The 22161-nt window shown below is 45.8% G+C and overlaps 1 protein-coding gene across 4 annotated transcripts in view; it reads right to left on the bottom strand.

The window, feature by feature from the left end:
* Positions 1–22161, bottom strand: part of adkb (adenosine kinase b) — a 116153-nt gene that overhangs the window by 53440 nt on the left and 40552 nt on the right. For all 4 annotated transcript variants that reach the window (XM_080456208.1, XM_080456209.1, XM_080456207.1 and 1 more), the window contains 2 exons: positions 10703–10875; positions 7076–7184 (listed from right to left, as the gene is read on the bottom strand). In XM_080456208.1, coding sequence (XP_080312334.1) covers positions 7076–7184; positions 10703–10875 — 282 coding nt within the window. The remainder of the gene's footprint in view (positions 1–7075; positions 7185–10702; positions 10876–22161) is intronic.

The following is a 22161-nucleotide window of genomic DNA, read 5'->3' as shown; positions in this document are numbered from 1 at the left end:
TTGAGCCTTTTGTCAACTGGTTTCAGGATCTGTCAAGCTGACCTGAGATCTGGGGCTGGTTTGCGGTGAGGAGAGTATTCCCGGGTTATTTATTCGGTCTGTGTTTTATGCGGCGGCGTGATGATATAACAAAGTCTGACACTTAACTCCACTCAATAGCTTTGCCCAGGAGACACGCCATTCCAAAGCGCCTGTAGCGCCATAATGTTCATCTTAATCACTTACTCCCCCAGTAGAGCAGGTTTTTCGTCCCTGGTGAGAGTATCGACACATGGGCATCAGATGCATTTCGTGGCCCCGGAGTGACTATTCATTTTATTTTCAGCATTACTTGGAAGAGTAATCACTGTGGCTATTCAATTAAGCGATGCAATGTTCATAAATGCTATGAACCCATTACATTGTAGGCTGGCGCCCTCACATTTTGTAATGGAAGACTCACGAACAAAGGGATTCACTGACTTTCAACCTGGCATTTTGGGCAATAGGCAAAAAGTTCAGTTTCTAATCATTTCTAAAATAGTGAAAATAACAGTCCACAAAAGCTTGTAGATCAGTTATCTACCGACGTACGGCAAAGTATAAAATAGGGCTTACTGTATGTGGTTACATAAATACAGTGGGAGAATATAGTGAAGACATAAGACCACAATGTAAACAAGTCCTCAGGACTTTTGTGTGTTACCCTTTTAGCCTTAATGTCTTAAAGCGTTAACGCGCCGAATTCTGCCAGGGCTCACCCTGCCAATGATGAGTTTGGACGAGTTTTCATTTTCAGTGGCTTTCCACTAGATGGCGCTGTTACCTATCCTATGGATGATGTTTTCACTGCCTGATGACGTCAGACCCGGAAATGACGTCGTTTCAAAAAATAAAAGCTTGTTTACTTCCTGTTTATTTCCTGCAGTGAAACAGCCATATCTCTGCTAGATCTCCGTTCCTCCTGCTTTACGGCAAAACAAGCCTCATTGAAACGGCCATAGCTCTTGAATGGAGGATCGCGACCGGACAATTTTTTTCCCCCTCTACTACGACAACCCCCGTGCGTGTAACGGGCCCATCTTTGTGAGGACAGCGATCACAGAGAATATTCCATGATTTTTCATTTACAGGTACAGCAAAATCACTGTTTTTGCTTGGAGCAGTGGCACACTATTACACTATTGATCTGGCAGTCAAAGAGTTAATGTACCACGTGCTGTTGACATTTCTGACAAATAAAGCATTCGATCAATATTTTATTATTTTTAAAAGGTGATGGAAGATAGAGATACCATTAAGAACATAGATTGACCGGGGTCCCCCTGGGGTCTGTACTTGGTCCCTTCCTTTTTTCCCTCTACACCAAATGTCCTATTCTGAAATGCCCAGAATATGGACATTAGGGTTCAGTGTGTTAAGTATGAACAACTTCATCCCCTTCAGAATGTGGTGCAGAAAAACTGTGTTTTTTCGTCTACCAGATGCATGCAGTAATACAGGGTGAAAGGACATGGTGTTTTCCCTGCAGAAAAAAAACAAAAACTGTTTTTACAAGGTAACGTGGGTGTATGAGGAAAGTCACTGCATGCTGGTAGAGCAATATGGACGGAAGCCTGGATGTCTGCCAATGTCCAAAACCCCTCCCCTTCAGGAATGTACTCAACATACAGTGCATTAAAGCAATCATTTTTTTGTTCAAATTAGGGAGCTCAAATCAAAGATTCCCAAAATAACATCAAGACAAACCTGTCGACTTAAATAACATGTGTACACACACAAAATAAAAATTGATTCATAAAATGTATTGTTCTTTCATAACAACTAAAGTGAACTTCAATGTCTTGTTATAGAAACTACAATTTCAGATGTCCTGTTGTTTTTTCTTTTCAAAGGTTATGTTACAGCTGATCGTACCAATACATATAACAAATAAGCCACAGCAGAAAGCAGTCAAACAAATGATCCTCAAACAACCTTACTAAATCCCATGGATGGGTGAAAACCATGGGGTTTTTCTCAACCAGTGTCATTTGGTCTCCCCACCCTAATTTACCATGCTCCACCCATCCAGGCCTGCAGGGCTGGCATCTCCTCCAACAGGGCAGGGCCAGCCCATACGTCCCATTGGCACGTGGCACCCTGCTGAGGGCCAATCACCAGCCTGCACTCCTGACAGCTCATTACCACTCAATTAGGCAGGTGCAGATCCATATACGGCCCTCTGACGAGAAGATCCCTCCCAGATGCATGTTTAACATTCGGGAGAATTATATAGTGACAGCAAACACTAAACGCCTCACCCTTATCACTTGATTGCTTCAGGATTGAAATCCTATAATTGGAGCGGGCCAGGGGGAGAAAATAAATAAATAAATAATAAACTAATAAATAAGCTCCAGTCGGTTCATAATTGAACAATTATGAATTCATATTCATCAGATGCTTGTTGGCAATTACAAAATGCCATCTGATTAGGCGCAATTGGGAATGACATTGTTCCGTTCAAAAGACGCGGGTGTGTCAAGCTAATAAAGAGAATATACATCATAGCGGTTGCTGACCTCCAGAGAGGAAAAGATGTGCTGACACAGTGGCTTGGCCGGTGACAGACAGGACTTGGCACGTACTGTTCTTTTGTCCGCTAAACTGCATTCAAAACATACATTTTTATTATTATTATATATACATACAAGTGGCTTGATTTCCCCCATTTTAACAGCACTGGGCACACACTGTACATATAACAAAAACACAAGCAAGGCGAAAAAATGTTGATCCCTCGAGGATGGATTCTAATCAAGATGAAATGATTTACAAATCTATTTAATAAGGCTTGCCAGAAGTCAAACTTGGCATGTAAATGCGGTGGGGATTAAATTTCATCGGCAACCAAGACTGTAACCGATCGCCTGCAGACAAAGGGGGAGTCTGCCAGTCCCCCCCCCCCTCCCCAAACCACCGCCCCCTCCCTCCCTCCTTCCCTCCCTCCCTCGCTCTTTCCCTCTCTCTGCCTGCATTTTGCCTCGTGATCCCTCTCTGGCTGTGTGGAAGGACAGGAGAAGTGCAGAGTGTGGTGCAGTACAGGGTGGAGGGAAAGACAAGAGGAGGGAGAGGAAAATAGAGAGACTAAAGGAGGAGGAAGAGGAGGAGGAGGGAGGGAGGGGGGGGAGAGAGAGAACGTAGAGACTAAAGGAAAGTGCGGACTGAGGAGATGAGAAAAGGAGAGGAAAGGAAAAGAGAGGAGAGAGAGAAGCGTCAAGGTCAGCATGAGGACAGCGTGGTCCTGTGAGCTGAGTTGGGGGGGGGGGGGGGTACAGAGAGAGGCAGCCGCAGTCACCTCTGTGCTAATCAGCCCTTTGGCTGGCTGATGAGGTGTCAGTTATTGTGTGTGTGTGTGTGTGTGTGTGTGTGTGTGTGTGTGTGTGTGTGTGTGTGTGTGTGTGTGTGTGTGTGTGTATGGAAAACCTCTCCCTTCGCTTTTTTGGCTGCAAATTGCAGGGGCTGGTGGGGCGGAGCGAGCACAGAAAGAGAGAGAGAGAGAGAGAGAGAGAGAGAGAGAGAGAGAGAGAGAGAGAAAGAGAGTGAGTGTGTGTAGGTGTGTGTGTGTGTGTGTGTGTGTGTAATGCTCCACTCTGGGGTGCAGCAGGCTGACGTGCCGCTTGTGGTGCCAGTATTGCGCTTTTTTTCCCTTTTGCCCTCCCTCCCTCCCTCCCTCCCTCATCTCTCTCTTGCTCTCTCTCTTTCTCCCTCTCTCTTTGTATATTATGCTACAGCGACTGAAGCTGAACTCCGCTTTCCCCTGCAGTGAGGGCAAGAATACAACCGCCAATTAATACTATCTGCAATGTGCCAGTGTTAACAGTGTGTGGCATTGCAACTTCAAGCTGCTGTGCAGTTTTCTTTAGGGGGGGGACTGGTGTGCTAGTCTTTTTCTTTTTTTTTGTCACCGTGGGCGTGGCTAACGTGCTAACGTGGGCTAATGTGCACGGTGCTGCTGCTGTGTGGCTCGAGGCGGAAATGGACAGCTTCCCATAGCTGCGAAAGAGGTGTGTGACCCGATGGTGGCTGAGCTAATCTCTCATTGGGTGATGTTTCTCCGCGTCAGACAGGCTGGCGAAGGCGAGCGTCTCCTATATCCTTGGGTTATTTCGGACCATCTGCGTCCAGTCATTAACGGGCCCTTTCACAGTCAATTGTCTTGTACTTCTCCCCCTCGTCTCCATTTCTATTAGCCCCTGCGCCTGCTTCATGCATGAGCAGGAGAAAGAAGGAAAGCACCCCCCCCACCCACCCCTGAATGTAAATGGCTTAAGTTACGAGAGGCCATTTTATTAGCCAGGGCAAAAGAAAGCTGTGGAACCTTAAGGGTGATTTATACTTACTTGCGCGACACCGGCACACACCGAAAAAATAGCAGATCTACAAGCTCACAATGTGCCACAGCACGGTGCGTTGCGAGCTTGTAGATCTGCTCAGTGCACGCCACCAGCGCACAGCGAACTCTATCGAGCCCTATAGGTTAATTCAAAGTGGCATTGCGGAGGACACATCAAGCAGTTGAGATCAAATTACAGGGCAAGGCGCTCGGTGGTAAGAAAAACAAGCCAGTGGTATGCTGCAGATATTGTGTGTGTGTGTGTGTGTGTGTGTAGCGCACACAGTGTGTGTTTATTAGCCAGTGCGTGCAAGAGAGTGTGGAGAAGGGAGGGAGAGAGAGAGAAGTGAGGGAGGGAGGGAGGGAGAGAGAGGAAGAGAATGTCCACAGTGGGCCGAGGGGGGATGGGGATGGAACGATGGTGGAAAGCAAAGGAAAGGAGGGGGGGGGGGGCGGTATAGGGGGGCTAACTGGGCCAACACACACACACACACACACACACACACACACACACACACACACATATACACACACACACTCCAATTAGAGTCAGTCATCTTCCCCTTCAACAATGCATCATCTTCCATTTCTGAAGCTCACAGGGCATGCAGGAACAAATACCCCCACCAAAAAAAATAAATAATAATAATAATGTAACAAACGGAATTATAGCCCAGCTGTTTAAATAAAATAAAAAAATTAAATAAAAGACACATCCATGCATTTAACCGTCCCATCACACACACACACGCGCACACACACACGCACACACACACACACACACACACACACCCTTGTGCTTTTGTTATTGGTCTTTGTGCAATGATTTGCCTAAGGACCCAGATTTCCTAGCAACAGCCCTGCCACCAAACATTTGGCAGGAGTTCAACATTCTCTCTCTCTTTGTGAGGAATGGCACTGCCTGCCTCCCCGCTCTGCGTCTGCCACCAGCCCTGCTGCTGCTGCTGCTGCTGCTATGACTGCTGCTGGATGAGCCAGATTGGCTGCGCGAGCCCTCTAATAATTCCGTTTTCATCCAATCACACCACATAGTAGCAGGCACCTTGAGAGCCTCTGCCAAGAATCATCAATCACCTCTTTAACACACACACACACACATATATACCCAGACGCGCGTGCATGCGTAAATGCATGCAAACGGGCGCGCCGCCACCAGAGTCCACACACACGGTTCTGTAATATGATTTACAGATTAGAGTGTACACGACCGCGCATACCACTCGACAAGTCGTTTAATGAAAACCAACAAAGCACGTTAATACACAGCAGTGTCTGTGCAGCGAGGGAGAGAGAGAGAGAGAGAGAGAATCTACAATCTGGTTGTAAATTGGGTAAATACGTCTGAGTGCTCTCGACAAGGTTAATGGAGAGAGGAGGCCTTAGTGAATGCTGGTCCAGGCACGCCACGCGGTATTAAGAGAGGGACGACAGTGGCAGTGTATCCGGCTAAGTACTCAAGAAGTGCGAATGGGTCTCTAATAAAGCGAGTGATCCCCCTGTTTTGACAAAGGGGCCCAGGAGGGATGCTGAACACTGCGTTGCAATTCTCAGCACTGACAAACACCCAATTGTGGCCCTTCTATCCCCCCCCCCCCCCCCCCCCCCGATCCCACGGAAGCCCCCCCCCCCTCACATAAGACTGTCGGATGTGGGCAAAAACCAACTGCCAATTTGCAGAGGATGTGCCGTGTTTGCTAATGTGAAGCAGAGGCTAGAAATGAGACCACACAAACTCTCCAGAGGAGAGACTGATCTGCTTTCTGGCATGGCCACCGAGGGGCTTTTTGTTTTGCCGTTTGTTTCTCTGACCGGGTGGCTAAATTACAAAACCTCCGTCGCCGAACCAAATTATGCTCAAGTTAAGAAGGGCCCAGGCGAAAAGAAAAAGTAGTGACATGATTGGGGGGGTACATGGCAATGCACCCTGTGGGTGTGACAACGCACCATGGTTGAGCTATAATGTTGATTTATGTCGATAATGAACTGTTTAAAGTCGAGGAATGCAATGCGATTTCAGGGCTATCGTCTTGACTCGAGATCAGAGACAAGGTTGATCCACCGGCATTCAATAGTAATCCCCAACAGTGTAACATGAGCATGGTTGACCATTCTAACCCAGAACCAGTAAGTTAAGACATTACCTCAGCGGTCCTCTGTGTGTGTGTGTGTGTGTGTGTGTGTGTGTGTGTGTGTGTGTGTGTGTGTGTGTGTGTGTGTGTGTGTGTGTGTGTGTGTGTGTGTGTGTGTGTGTGATGCATAGACATACCGTATATACATCTGTCCTAAGTCATCTTTTGTCTGTAATGGGGGAGGTTTTTGTCAATGGGGGGGTGGGGGGGGGGGTATCAAGGGGGGTTTCAGGGGTATGAACTTGCATAATCAATTTGCACACTTTCGGCAGCACCTGTTGGCTTGTCTGCGTGTTAAAAGAAATGAATGACTGCATTACATGTACAACAATTTCACACTGTGCTGCAGCACCCTTTGTGCAGAGACATGGAGAGAATGGGGACGAGCCGCGTTGCATTGTCTCAAAAGGCAACGTAGCTCATCTCACCCGACAATGGATGAATGGATATATTGACAATGCAGAAGGCGCGCGCCGAGGCATTTCCTGAATAAAGCCTCTTAACATTTTGTCCTCCTCTGGCAAAAGAGAAGGAGAACAGTCATTTGAATGTAGAGGGTCTCACTTACCGCAATATAATAGACCTTGGCTTTCTCCACCAGCTCCCAGTTGCTGTCCAAGTCCAGGTGTTTTTCCTTTTTGTAGCAGTTTGCCGCTGCCAGGTTAGCAACAAGGGACCTGCCGAGACAGATCCCATAAATCTTCCACCTCGCTTATCATCCATCTTAATTTTGTCTCAAAAACATCCCTAAAAACAGTCGGGCCCCAGACTTTCCTTTGTTCCTTCAAGATATAAAAGGATGATAATGGTTTTTTAGAACGTCTGGACCAAGGTGAAATAAGTCACCTAGATTCTCTTTGTTCTTTGCTTTTCAAATTAGTCATCACAGACAGTGAAAAGGGGATGAGAATTAACGTAAGCAAAGGGATTTTCATAGCAGACATTGACCCAGCTCAAACTATTCACATTATCAATCACATCAACTCGTAAAGTGGTCCATTATTAACAGAGGTGGGAAAAACAACAGAATTGCATTACTAAATGAACACTCAAAGTGAAGTACGATGAAGGGAGGGGGAGAGAGTGAAGCAGGTGGCATTATCTTAACATAGTAGCTCATTAGCTAGTCCTTGTGTATTGTCTGTCTCTTTATGAGCGGCCATCAAAATGAGTGCAACCATCATCGCTACTTAAGGGAAATAGTTAGTCTCCCATCTGATGATAGTGGGGGGTGCCGGTTCATGAGGTCTGTTCTCACATGATGGACTGGCTGAGAAATGCTGTGTGGCGCTTAGTGCCAAGGAAAGCTCTACACAGCTAAAATCCAGAGTGTTAATTCATTTCCCGGGAGTGTAAAAATGGACTTGTACACTCTCGAGCGTTTAAACCAACACTGATGATTTTACCGTGTGTAGGCAGATCAGGGCCTGACAATGACAGCTATGGCATGACAGTGCGATTGGGACTGTGCCTGACCCGGGGTCCCTCTAATGGACTGCGAGGACAGTGCCTAGCGTGATGGGCAGAATGGGTGTCATTACCCACTAAAAGTCACTGGTTCCAAACCTTTTCTGGATCAGTGCCCACTTGAACATTTTTAGTGGCCCACCACTTAACAACGGAAGCCAATCAATGCATTCTCAGAGCATGTTTAATTGAACGATCAATCAAATCTAATCACACTTCAAAATTTTTTTTCAAGGTTTTAAATAAAAAAAAATGCAATTACCAATATCTTAGTGTTTTGCCAATGATTTGGGTTAAGGTTAAGGGCTAGAGCTCCTAAAAAGCAGCATAATAAATACCATGGCAAAACTTGAATCTCACAATAAGCTATACAGGGGAGCAATGGCTAATTAGGAATGGGCAATATATTGATCAGTTAAGAGTGTCCACTCTGAGACTGGGAGGCTGGGGGTTCGATCCCAGCTGAGTCATACTGGGTTGGATTGGGAGTAAATCCCTGCAACATACTAGTGTCATGCGGGGATGTAATTCTACATTACCTCTTGCAAAGGAAACAGGAGATACAGTAGCCTATGGGCCCTATGGCTAAGGAACCATTGGTACTTACTTAACCTATAACACATTGAGTGCCAAGAACGCATATATGCGTTCTTTGCGTTCTTTTGAATCCATCACTTGAGTGCCAAGAACGCATAAATGCGTTTTTTACATTTTTTTTAAAGATTTGACCCAAAGACCAAGGAGATATGATTTTTTGAAGATTTTGACTCCCATCCACTTCCTTGTTAACTTAAAACTTAAAAATTCTGTATCTCGGCTCACGAGTACTTTTTTTTTCTCAATGAAAAATCTCGCATAAAACGGCTAAAAAATCTGAAATAACTCTGGCATTCCATGTGTTAAGAACAGGAACGCATCCGTGTCATTTTCAGATTTCTTTGGCTATTCAAAAAATAGCAGATATACAAGCTCATGAGTGCCGCGCTATAAGCTTGTAGATCTATAGAAAAATTGTGAAACATTTGTAACTCAAAATCTTTTTTGAGATTTTCAAGTGGGGCCTGGTCCAGAAAAAGGTTGAGAACCACTGGTGTAAATCACCCAAAACCATTCACTAGCATCATTAGCCCATTAAGACCGGGAAAGATTTGAACCACTTTAACCATTATCTTATACTTTGGCTATTCAAAAATAGCAGATATACAAGCTCATAGTGTGGCACCGAGTGCCGCACTATGAGCTTGTAGACCTGCAATTATTTTTTTTAATCGTGATTTCTTTTGCAAATCTTTGAATATATATATATATATTCTTAAAGCTAAAATTTTTAACTAAAGTCTTTGCTTCTGGGGGGTCCCTGGAACAACATATTTTGAGGTGGGGGTCCGCAGCCAAATACATATCATTTTGGGGGTCCTTGACATGAAAAAGTTTGAGAGCCACTGATTATAGCAACATACGTTTCTTCAAAAAACTGTTAGGATTTAGAAGACATTTGTAGAATCCCCAGAAGCAAAGATTTGAGTAAAAAATGTTCGCTTTAAAAAATTGCTGATATACAAGATCATGAGCTTACAAGAGCTTAGCCAAAGTATAAAATAATGCCTAAAGTGGTTACACGGATGCGTTCCCGGTTTTAATGCGTTAAGGGTTGGGCGAAATGACAAAATATGATCATTCAACCGTTGTTCAAAGAGTGGAAAGCCGATCACTTCATTCGGTTGGGGTCGGGGGGGAGGAGAGAGGGGGCTTTTCTGAAGGCCTGCAATGTACTCAGTCAGCCTGTGGGTCAGTGTCACACTCCGATCCTTCAAAGCCATCGCCCGGCCCATCTGGCCCTGTTGGCGACCTTTCCCCTGGCCTCCTGAGCTGTCTGTTAAACACCTGTAAGAAATATTACAGCACTCCGCTCCCAGAGCATGCCACCTGACCTTTTCAGGTGTCAGAGCCCACATCAAACAAGCCTGCAAAGACCATTCAATGGGGCCGGGCTCCCGGGGCGGTCAGGGGAGGCGAGTGTGTGTCTGTGTCTGTGTGGAGGGGGGGGGGGGGGGTTAGCCGCTGACTGACTGACACCTCCAGTAGCAGCAGATGAAGGGTCGAAGAGAAGGGGAGTCTTTAGTGAGGGAAGGTTATTGATCCACACCTGGGCCGACATGCACTGGAGGCTTCACCGCTGGTGATTGTGTGTATGTGTGTGTGTCTGTGTGAGTGAGGCTAGATGGGGTGGGGAGGGTGTAGGATGGGGGTTGTGTGTGTCTGTGTGTGTGTGTGTGTAGGGGGGGGGTGACAGGGCAATGACCTCTGCTGTCTGAGACGCGGCGCTGATGACGGTAGCGTGAGAGAGTCGTCTGAGACCCTAAAGCCCCCTTTTTACAGCAGAAGCAGGCTGACAGGTGAGAGCCGGGATAGCCCAGACCATCTAACACATTGCGGGTGTCAGCCTATAGATGGATGACAACCCACTGGGGCGGCAGAGACCGAGCGGAGGCCTGGAAAAACACACTCAAGCTGTTCCCTCTCTTTGATGTGCCAGCCAAGTTATGATTCCCCGTTATGACTTCCAGCCCGTAAGGAGCCAATCGGCTGCCATAGATGTAAAATGAACCAAAAAATGACTCTTCGGAATCTGAGTTGGGGGGGGGGTGGGTGGGGGGGGAGGCTAGGGAAGGGGAGCAAGGCGGGGGAGGTTCATTTCCTGGTCAAAGGTGATTGGTAGGGAGCCAACCTGTTGTCTCCGGTGATGCAGGCAGCACAGGTGCCAGTAGGCTCCACGTTCTGTTCATAGTAGCGGGCGTCGACGTGGGCTTCCTCTGCTTTCTTCTTCAGGATCTCTCCGAAGCGATCGTTACCGATGCAGCCAAAGAAGGTGGCCACCTTGTGGGGTTCCTGGATCATCCACTAGGAAGGAATATGGAAAAAAAGAAACTGTTTCAGTAAGCTCAGTTTACAAAATAAAATACTTGTTTGAGATGTGGAGTTCAACTAAGGCAGATGGCACGCAAACTGTAGCTTCACAGCAAACACTGCTTGCTATTTTTATTTTTTTTATTTTTTAATGTGATGTCTATGAGCTGTCACAAACAACCCACCGGGACCCAAACCTCACTCCGCACAGAGACACTATTCTTACCCGCGCACTCCTTCCTACCCGTGAGCTAAAAACAGTCCCATCTCCTTATTTACACAACCCTCATAATTCAAGGTTCCATCCCACTTATGCAAACACAGGCACTCTGTGAGAGTGTGTGTTACCTGCTACCGCGAGGACACTCCCTGACTGGCCGGTGGCTATTTCTTGCTCCTGCAGAGTAAAATCCTCAGCGTTAATTTATCCATTTGTATCACAGAGAGTGCACAAATGAAACCAAATGGACCCTTATGGGTCCATTTTGGTTACATGTGTACGATATATCAAAGCTAAATTAACACGGAGGACTTTACTGTGTGACAGCCCTGATGTACTCAGTGACTTTTTACCTGGGCTGATGAGAGAGGGACTGCTCAAATTCTCTCGCACTCAGGTTTAACCTCCAAAGATTTATTGACGTACGCGGCTGCTATGTTTGCTCGTTTTATTGCAGCCTCCTGTTTTGTTGCTGACGGCGGGCCCCTTGTGAATGAGATGTTGCTGCTTTCAGGGATGACCTGTATATGTGTGAAATTAATCATTTCACACAACCAAATAGCATCTCGGCGGGGAAGAAAAATGCATTTATCACCCATCCTGAGTCGCTCTTCCTCTGTTATTTCGTGCTCCCCGGATTCGGTGGGTAACTAGTTCAGATGGGGGAAAATATATATATATATATATAAAGGATCGCTGTGGAGAAAATTCATTACTTTTACGCAAGGCTCAGGTGTGTTTGCCGAACAAGGATGTCAATTACAAAAGGTGGTGGATCAGGTAGGGATTGCTTGGCTTTTACAAGGTACACACAAAATGAACAGTAACAAAACAACAACACCAGATATGACTGCGACTGTGTGACCACGAGCAGGTCTACCATGTGTCATCTTGAGTCATGGTTCATCCATTCAGCCGTTGCCCACCTCTCCCACCCCTCCAATGACACACACACACACAGAGAGATCCACAGTGAAAGCCGACAGAAGCGAGCTCTTCTCCAACCTCCTGCTGCAGGCGCCTCACACTTATCAAGGTCAGTGGCTCGGGTACACGTCAAGTCCAATCTGATTTTCCCGTAGCCGTGATGAGCTCCGAATCCAAGGTTAGGAGCTGCGGGCTGTAAATAATGACAGCGCGGGGCCCCTCCATTTGCAGGCCTCTCAGGTGGGAATAGAGAGGGCCACTCAGGGGCCCGTCCCCCTGATGACAGCGTGGTGAATCACAGTACAGCCTCCCCCCCCCCCTCCACACTCTCTCTCCCTCTCTTTTTCTCTGTGACCGTCAGCTCAGCTCTCACTGCCAGCTCAGCTTGTCATCTTACAGGGTCATTAACAGACACACATACGCGCAGACACGCGCGTGAGTACACACAGTGCGTGCGCGGGCGGGCGGCTTGCAAGCGCACGGATATACACATCACATCACTTCCCCTACCGTCACCACCCTCCACAGTTGCCAGAAGCTCTTTTCTCCAACACCCATAAACACAAATCAACAATAGATATGTAGAAATGGTCCATTACATGCGCGTAAGAAGAAAAAAAATATCTATCTAACTTTTCTGCACAGGATTGTGGGGAGTTAGATCAATTCATTTCTATCCCCGGCACCCTGCAGACAATCCCTCTCCATTCCCCAGATTATGGTAGATAATACCTCCATTATGACAAAAGCACTATCTGTGGGGTCGTCGAGGGGTCGACCAACCCGGCGCAGGGTATTCATGCTTAGTCACATCCCAATTATACCGCAGTGGCAGAGGCAGGAATTGGCAAATGTACATCAAGGCGCTTCATTACTGAGGGCCGCTCCAGTGAAATTAAGCAGCAGATGAGACGGAGACAGATTTGGCCCCAGGCGGCATGTTAGAAGAGAGAGAGAGAGAAGGAGAGAGAGAAGGGGGAGAGTGAGAGCAAAAAAGGATACAGAAAGAAAAAAAAAGAAAAAAAACATGGACGGGAAGAACGGGGGGAAAAGAGATGGTGAAGGAACAGATTTTTCCGAAGGAGCTGGAAGCTTGTTTCTTGCACAGCAGCTCATGTATATTTACTTAACTAGGGAGAACGCTGGTCCCCAAAGATTAATAAGCTCCCACGATACACCACAGCGGCATATCTCTAGGTACGCGCAGACGTGGTGGGAAACCTAATACAAATAGTGAGACAAAAAACATATATATACCCCTGAAACGTGCAGGGAGGTGGGGGGGTGGGGGGGGGTTGAATGGAGCCGAGTCTCACTAGCTAAAGGCAAAGTGATGATAAGTGTACATTATGTTAAGTGGCGAATAAGTCTGGCGTCTCTGTTTAGCTTCCATTTACCCAAATAATCTCACCCGTCCACACATGTCCCCCTACAGCCCCGGGGGCCCCCCAGATAGCTATTAATTATGACATCTCATGGATGCAAGGAGCCCCACTTGGGGAGCTGACCCAGGCCTACTCCCTCCAACACCCAGCAGCTGCCACTCTTCACTATGCAGCGAGCCGCTTCGCGTGGCAGGTTCCAGGAGGGCAATTACACAGCCCAGATGAGATGAGGCAGGCTGGATGTTTGGGACTTGAGCGCTCAGACTGCCATTAACACTATAAGCTATTACCTTCCCTCTTCTATTTTTTTCTCCCTTCTTCGCGCTCTCCCTCTCTCTCGCTCTCGTGCGCCCTTTCTCCCTCTCCTCTCGCTTGCTGCTGTATATTGATGAAGTGGTAATGGGACCTCTAGTTAGATATCCCTCCTGTAAAAACATTGTCTTGTTTCTAGTCTCCCTCAGGGGTCAATGTATTCTCCCACAGTTGCCGGGAATTCATTTCTGCACTATTAATGATGCAATTCCGATGCAATTCAGATGTACTGAAGACGCCACACAAACACAATGGTTTCTTTTTGTTAGGAGGGAGGGGGGATACCTTGTGCACCTTGCCAAGAGCCGGCCGTCACTCCCGTTTCCACCCACGATTTAGCTTAGTTCACTGCAGTTCATCCATACGAAGATTTTAAAACAAGGACAGAGAAGACTTCCATTCTTCTCGCTTCACCTCACCAGCGGGGTCCTCTAGAGAAGAGAATGTCCGTGCCTAATGACGGCCACATTAATTATAGGCTTATCAACCCCGGAAAAAGGAAGAAAAAAAATTCAATAAGGCTATTTATAGAGGCCTAAAATAGAGGAGGGCGAGGGGTTGCGCTCTAGGGTGGCCAGGAAAAACGTCTGCTTTGCACGCCAAGTCCTCGGGGCCGGAGGTGGAACGGCTGTAAGATCCGTGTTTCATTTACCGTGTAGTTAAAACAACAACCAAACATCTGTCTATCAGGACCTGTCACGACTGGTGCTTTTATATAAAGTATGGTGGGGGGCAAAAGCCCCCCCCCCCCACACACACACACACCATCAAACCTGCTGACATTGATGAGGTCTGGCAGCTTCCATTAAATCACTCTTTCCTGTAAAGTGCCAACCATCAAAGCGAGCCGGCCGAGGATTTTTCACTCAATCAGGTAACACACAAGGCTTTTTTTGCCCCCCAAACCCCAACCCCAACCCCTTCCACCTCTCCGTCCTCTTAGGGGCCTGTGCCTTCTGGTCAATAACTCCTATCAGTTCAATTTCATGCACAGTTAGCCATGTTGGGGTGCTAGGGCACTGCACGTGTTGGGGTTGCATATGTTGTTGTTGTTGGGGTCCCACCAGACCCCCTCCCCCTCTTCCCTGGGAGGTTTGATAAGTGGGGTAGGGACCTGGAGTGCCTACCGCGTGTGAAGAGCGCCGGGGCTAGCCGGGGCTAGCACAGGTTGTTTTAACTCTGCTCGCCACGGTGGCTCCCTGCCAAGCCATTAACAGTCCCCGGGCTTTGCTTCAGTGATACAGCTAAAGGAAGAGAGAGGGAGAGAGAGCTGTAAATGATCAACAAGATAATGAGCTGATTATCAGTCAAAGGCATGGATAAGCTCCCTCCCCAGTAGTTTCCTTTCAGATCACTCAGGCGAATTCTCCTCTCTGCAATCAACACTCAAAGAGAAAGCACAGCAGCAGGCTCCCTCTTCATGGGAATCCAAGCCAATACGATCTTCAAAAACCTCCCTGAGATGCATTGCTCTGGCTCATTGCTAGTCATTGCTAACGCGCTGGATAGCGCGTTGCGATTCTGAAGTGTGTCCTTATAATAACAACGGTTTCAGGGCTCCCTTTTATGTGCTGACACTGGCAGTGGGATCAAGATGACTGATAAGGAGAGCGATGCGTTATCATCCATGTGTTAAATCAGACAACAAACTCCTGAACCGAGGGTATGCTATGGACCAGTGAATAGAAGATGAATAGACTGGGACCACAGCACACCATTCACACTACCCAAAATGAGTGGTGCTAAACACCACAAAACGCCAGGGCTTATTGAAAAATAAACAGAAATCACAACATGAACTACTGCACTACTACTATTCCATATCACAGAGGGGGCAATTATTTCATGAAAGAGTCAGTGTAAAAATTTACTTCTAAACAAGGTATTCTAGTGTTTTAGATAATATTTGGTCCGTGAATATCATTGTACAATATTCATGTCAGCCATAAATGTATACTAAAAGGACCATACGTTTTTGCATGTTTAGCCCACTGTCTAGAAGCACAGTATACTATACTGCAATATCAGAGTTGGATTAGATATATTTAGTACAGAAACAACCGTCTATACAGTAGGTGGGGAGATATACGTTCGCTTATTGGACTAACTTCTAGCTGGTGAAATAGTGAATTTAAACTGTTCCGTCATTTTGCTGGGGACCCCCTGGAACCTCCTCAAGGAGGGTACCTCTGGAGGTACCTGAACCCCACTTTGAGAACTACGGCTTTACACTACTGCAGACAATTTAACATTCTTTTGACCTTCCAAAAAGCCATACGTAGTATGGTATACAAATAAACTTGCAGAGACTGGAAACTTGCTTGAGATAGGTAATCCAACTGTGAATTGTACGTTACCTTTACGTTTGTTAAAGTTAAGTTATTGTGTTTTAATGCAGGTGAAAGCATGGAATGATTTGAAAAGCCTTGCCAACAACTTGAGAAAATCGGTTTTACGAATTAAATTCGGATTCAGACTTCAGCATGGTGACATGAATATTAGCTGTGGGAGCAGATAATTTTAAGGAGGGCATATCACCTGGAAGTTTGAGCTACGATATTAAGGATAACTGGAAATTATTAAAATAAATAAATAAAATGGGTATGCTTTGGAACATTTTCAGTAGTAATGTAAAGTATTCATGACTTGTAGTCAATGGGCTAAACATACAATAACACTGGTGCGGTCCTTTAAATACCTTTAATATATGTTCACAGTATAAAATGTGGTAGTTCCAGGAATCTCTGTATGTCTCTCTGTCCTTTGCATATCTTGAGAACTGCTCATCCGATTGACTTCATGCTGTACTCGGCGGGTGTATTGCAGAGGACCCAAGGGAGAGCAGTGTCTAGTGTGAAGTCGATCGAATGAGCAGTTCTTGAGAATGCTACAAGCAGCCACAAGGCTGTGAGCATCGCTTCAGGGGGCCAAACAATTGGGCCACTCCAAAACGGCCATGCATTCCGAATGGCCACGCGCTCCGAACGGGCTTGCCCAATTAGAATTGAAACTTGACATATTTTATGGCAATCTCAATAATGTAATCTCAATTAGATATCCTTCAGCACTGCAAAATGCCACAACACAAAGTACAATGTTCCATCCATCCATAACACCCGGGTTGTGTGCATGTGTGTGTTTTTATCATGTGGTTAATGAGGATATATTCAACTAAACCTTTCTCTGTGGTACCCTAACACATTTTATTCTCAGTGTCTGCAGCATGACAATAATTAACATAACTCTGTCACACATTCTGTGGCTGCTATGTGTATAAGGTGATGTACATTACTAGGCATGATATAATCATTGATTTGTTAGTCAAGGACGCAGTAAGTCAACAGGTTTCATAGTCAGTCAAAATCTACAAACACTCATGTGTTTCAACAACCATGTGTTCAAACTGTGCAATGTCCGTTTCAGACGTTACAGCTAATACACCAGATATTGTTGTTGTTGATGACGACAGGAGAGAGGTTACCATTTTATAAGTGGCACGTAGGTTAGACCAGTCTGAAAGAGTCCTTATCAAAATGCTAAAGTTATAACATATTAAGGATGCCATTAAACACATTGGGTACACATGTAAATTGCTTGTATTTACAGGTGGAAGCCTGGTAATGTACACAAACTATGTTCGAGAGGCTTGCAGATTGTAGGAATACCCAAACTCAGAGCTAAGGCATTGGCTAAATGATGTTCAATGTCAGTTGTAATTTTAATTGGCGCCATATACTATAAAGACACTACTTCCTGTATCCGTGAACTGAGACTGAAACCTTATGTTGAGATTTCCGAGCTTGTGAAACTACTATTGTTTGTGTTCAAGAATTTCTCGTAACATGTTGTGAACACAAATAAAGATATCAAAGTGTGCAGTGCAGACCGTGTGACGGTCAGGGAAGGCGAAGGCGAATAAGCATGAAACTGGATGACGCCTCGACGACACACCCCATAGGCTCTGACGGCGAACACGACAACATGGAGTGTCCCCGACAGTATCTTGCCACCCACTTCACAGATCCATCAAAGGGCAAGTTCAGTAAGCACACAGCATACCCCCCACACCCCAACCCAAACACATCTTGCCGCAGCATCTTCGCGCTGCATAGGAATAAGGGATGTGTCGCTATCTCCAGGCGCCAAGTTTATCTAAAAAGGAAACACCTGATAGTTGTTGTTTTTTTACCCCCACTCCCTCTTTTTCGTTCTCTACCTCCCTTGTTAAACACACAACCTTGATTTGGTTTCTGTTGCCCCGGAGGGGTGAATTATTTACAGGATAAACAAGCTGATGTTGTCTGTGTCAGTCAGAGCCAAACTCCCCTATCGCCACAACAGAGACAGGCAGTCTTACCAGGCAGGCCCGAGGGGCTGAGCACCGATACAGTACCGCGAAGCAGGTTTGCATGACAGGCCTTGCGATGGTGTCTATCAGGGGTGGGGGGCAACGGAAGTACTTACTGTACTGATGGAGATGCATGAGGCGACACAGAGTCCCATGATTTCCATGCTGGAATTGATTAATGTCCAATTTTTGACTTGGATACCAGTTCAGTGGCCTTGTGGTTAGAGTGAACACTCTGAGATTGGGAGGTCGGGGTTAAGTCCCCCAGCCGGGTCATACCAAAGACTATAAAAATGGGACCCAGTGGGACACTGCTTGGCACTCAGCATCAAGGGTTGGATTGGGGGTAAGTCCCTGCGATATACTAGCGTCATGTCCAGGGGGTGTACTTGTACATCCTGGCTGGGGGATGTACTTGTCCATCAAGCTGCCTCACGCTACAGAAATAGGAGATAGGCTCCTGCCATATTATGGGCCACAATGGCTCGGGAACTGTATGGTTCCCAAGGTTATTTATTTACTTACTTGTTTTGACTAAAATATGAATGGTCTCAATCAGGAGTTTTTGAGCAAAGATTTAATGTTTCATTGATACTTAGATTATAATAATGGTTTGGCTCTGCATTCTTACTGAATATCTTAACCACATGATCCATAGCATCGCAAAAATATACTAACATTTACAACGCCGAAGAGATTTGGTGTAGAGGGGAAAAAAGGAGGAGACCAAGTAAAGGTTCAAGGGGGATGCTGGTCAACTAAGTATAAAGGGATTTTAGTGGCTAAAGGCCACCCTTTTTCTGGACAAAATATTGTTAAAGACGCCTGTTTAATGCAAAACAAAATTGTTCACAAAAGTTGATGGCCCCGGCTTTTGAGTGCAAAACCAGATTCATGGGATGGGAGTCAAGCACACTGGGGCTTTAAAAGCACATGTACTGATTTATCAGTGCACTTGTGTTTCAGAGAAAGGTGGGGGCAACCGATCATAAAGTGGCATTCGTGCTTGCGGGGGGTTGTTGCCATACATGGCTCAGGCAGAGAGATGATGAGGGGGACCTTTGCAGCTAAAGCCTCTAATCCCATCAGTGGAAAGGGGTTCCAGCTGGTGTGAGTGCAGCTGTGCTCACGCCCCACTGTCGGCCCTGCCATCACCAGCTCAGGTGAATCAGTCCCCCACTTCCCCCCCCAAAAAAAGACACCCTAGCACTGAGGATTTGCACGGTGCTTTGATCTCGCGGCGGTGGCGTGCCACCCCACACACGATGATAGTGCAGGTGATCCGTGTCACACAGGATCTTTTTTTGTGGTTGTTTTTTTTCATCTTTTAGACACGCTAAATGATAAACCCCAGTTGAAGGCTTAGAACGGGTCAGGCCCGGTAAAATTTGATGTGGCATTGCAGGGAAAATAAATTCACTCCAAAACATTAGCTGCTCTGAGGAAGTAGGCTTAAATGAGTGCCTGACTGCATCGCGCAAGATGATTTCCTATCGCCGAGATGATAATAAAGATGTCTCTTGTCTGTCCAGACAAAAAAGCACCCACTCTCTAGACACCATGATCTTAATCTCCTCTTAGATCCATTGTCATGTTGACCCACCAACACAGCCATACATCGCTTAACAAAGATTACATCGTATGTAGGTCTCTTTCAAGTAAGCGGCTTATGGTATAGCCTATATAATAAACACAGTTAATGGTGCCCATGCTGCATTATTGTAGTCAGATGTTTACATGTTCAAGGAGAACCAGATTGACACAGACAGATATCACCTCATTCAGGAGAAAGCAGACAAAAGCCGTCGTGCTCCCACACTGACCTTTGATCCCCATCTGTGTGTTTCACTGAGCGCTGATTCACGTGTAACAGACTGCTTTATTTGACAGCACTACAATGGGAGGATATGATTTGGCCCTCGGCTACCATTGAGAACAACATTCCCCATGTCTTCACGCACTGTAGCGAGATCTCACTTATCAGATTACTCATGCCTTTGTGTCCTTTTCTGCAGGCAAAGGGGTTTCTCTTCGTGTTACCAGTTGGAAATATCAGTGATGAGCTTCTCCGCTTACTAAGCCCGACGGTGTAAAGGCAGTTTGTGTGCAGATTCTATGGCCGGCTGGCTGCACAGGTAAGCAGAAAAAAGCTCTTAACTCGGGCCTGACCTTGAGAAGGATGCCATTCAATCAGCGAGCCCGTCGCAGTAAAGGCCCTATCATTGCACTAATAGACTGAATCTTCCTTTCTGCCTGGATCACGGACAATGCATGGATGGTTTCCTCCTGCTTGGCAAGTTAAAAGGGGCAATTTATTCAATAAATTATACCCCAGAAAATACACCATGATGAAAGTACTCTGCTGCTGCTACTGGGTTGGTATAGACTGTAATTGTATAACTGTCTGCACACCTAATTTAATTTTCCCTTTATAGACATAGCGGAAATGGGTGACGGCAATCGACGAAACGCAGTTAAAATGCAAGACTGCACAGACGTTCCAAGTTCTTGTTGGCGAGAGCCAACATCACTGGGGGGAGAGAGTGCACTGCACTGCTTATCTGTGCCCCATATCATCCAGCTGGAAGCAGACAAGAGTCTCAACCTACTGTAATAAGAAGAAGATTTAAGAACAGTTGCCCGCTTTGAACTTTGAGGTTGTGCTATCAAATTCCACCTTATCAACTGGCAGCTTAAACAAGTTGTGTGTTTTTTCTACCCTTGACGGCTTACAGAGAGAGAGAGAGAGAAAGAGAGAATACAAGCTTGAACAGTCATAACTACTAGCTGCAGCAGTGTATCGTGACAAACAACAGTGAAGAACTTAGGATTTATGGCGCTGATAACCTTCCAGATTCCTTCAGCTGGTACCATACGCCAGGCAACTCCGGCAGATTTATGCATCATTAATCCCCATGAACACAGCCAGTGATAAATAATGCTTCGTGCCCCTATGAAAAATAAGGCAGTTATTACCCAAACCATAAAGAATGGTATTTGTATCATCATTTCAAGCAGATAACGCGAGGATACAATGTTTCAGGGATTAACTGGCATGCTCACAACAAGGAGCAAGAGTGACAGTAGGCAGTATATTTCTGCCCTCGTCATCATGCTATTGGAGAAGGAACCAGTAATAAATAACAGCACTTTAGCTTAGCAAATAAAAGTTGTTTATATCCATGCCACACTGCTGGCCATACACAGTAAGACACTTAGGCCATCAAAGAGCGTTTAAGACATAATAAACCAATGATAACTTAATTCTAGCCTTGCATTCATAAGTACACTAATAGCATATTTCAGAGCTCCTTAATAAACACCACAAAGTGAACCATGTGACCCGTTGCTCTATAATCTACCCACAAAGAGCAGCGTATTTCATTTGGTATTATCATTTGATAATTTGCTCTCAAGACGCAGACTTGAATGGAGTCCAACAGACATAGTAAAGCTATATCCCCTACAGGTGTAAATTCCTGGCGGTTTAGCAATATGGGGGGAAGAAAAAAACCCACAAGGAACTCCGTTTGATACAGAGATGTTTCCAAGAGCAGATGCTCTGGGGCCCTTCTGTGTGAGAATTTGGGCAAAGATCAGTTGCGTTCCTATTGTGAGTTGGGACATAAATTCAAGCTAGCCTATAAATCAAATATAAAATTTCTAGCCTCCTCCCTTTTCCCGTGGATTGCTGTAATAACAATGTCACATAAGGCTGCCTGTTTGCCATTAGGACTCTGGACCCCATCCATGCTAATGATTTGGTACTGTATCCTGCCTGGTTTATAAACCCAGAAGAAAAAGAAAGGAAATATTATTGGCCTATTTAACGCTTTGCAGGTTAAGAGAAAATACTAAGGGCTGTGGCAGATGCACTTCGTATATCAAAACATCTCTCAAAATGGATTTTCCTTGCCAGATACAACACCCTGTGTGCCAATAAAGTTAATACGCTGAAACTCTGTGGCTGCGCCTTTCACATTTCTAGACAGCTTGGTTGCTGAGCCAGAAAGGACAATGCACTCCAGTTAAATCTATCTTGAGTGAAAAATGTGAATTCTATTTAGATATTGTTCCGTGTGCCAGCA

The sequence above is a fragment of the Gymnoscopelus braueri genome, assembly GCF_963280865.1.
Source record: "Gymnoscopelus braueri genome assembly, chromosome: 17".
In the NCBI taxonomy this organism is placed as follows: Eukaryota; Metazoa; Chordata; class Actinopteri; order Myctophiformes; family Myctophidae; genus Gymnoscopelus; species Gymnoscopelus braueri.
This window is presented reverse-complemented; position numbering and strand designations above follow the sequence as displayed.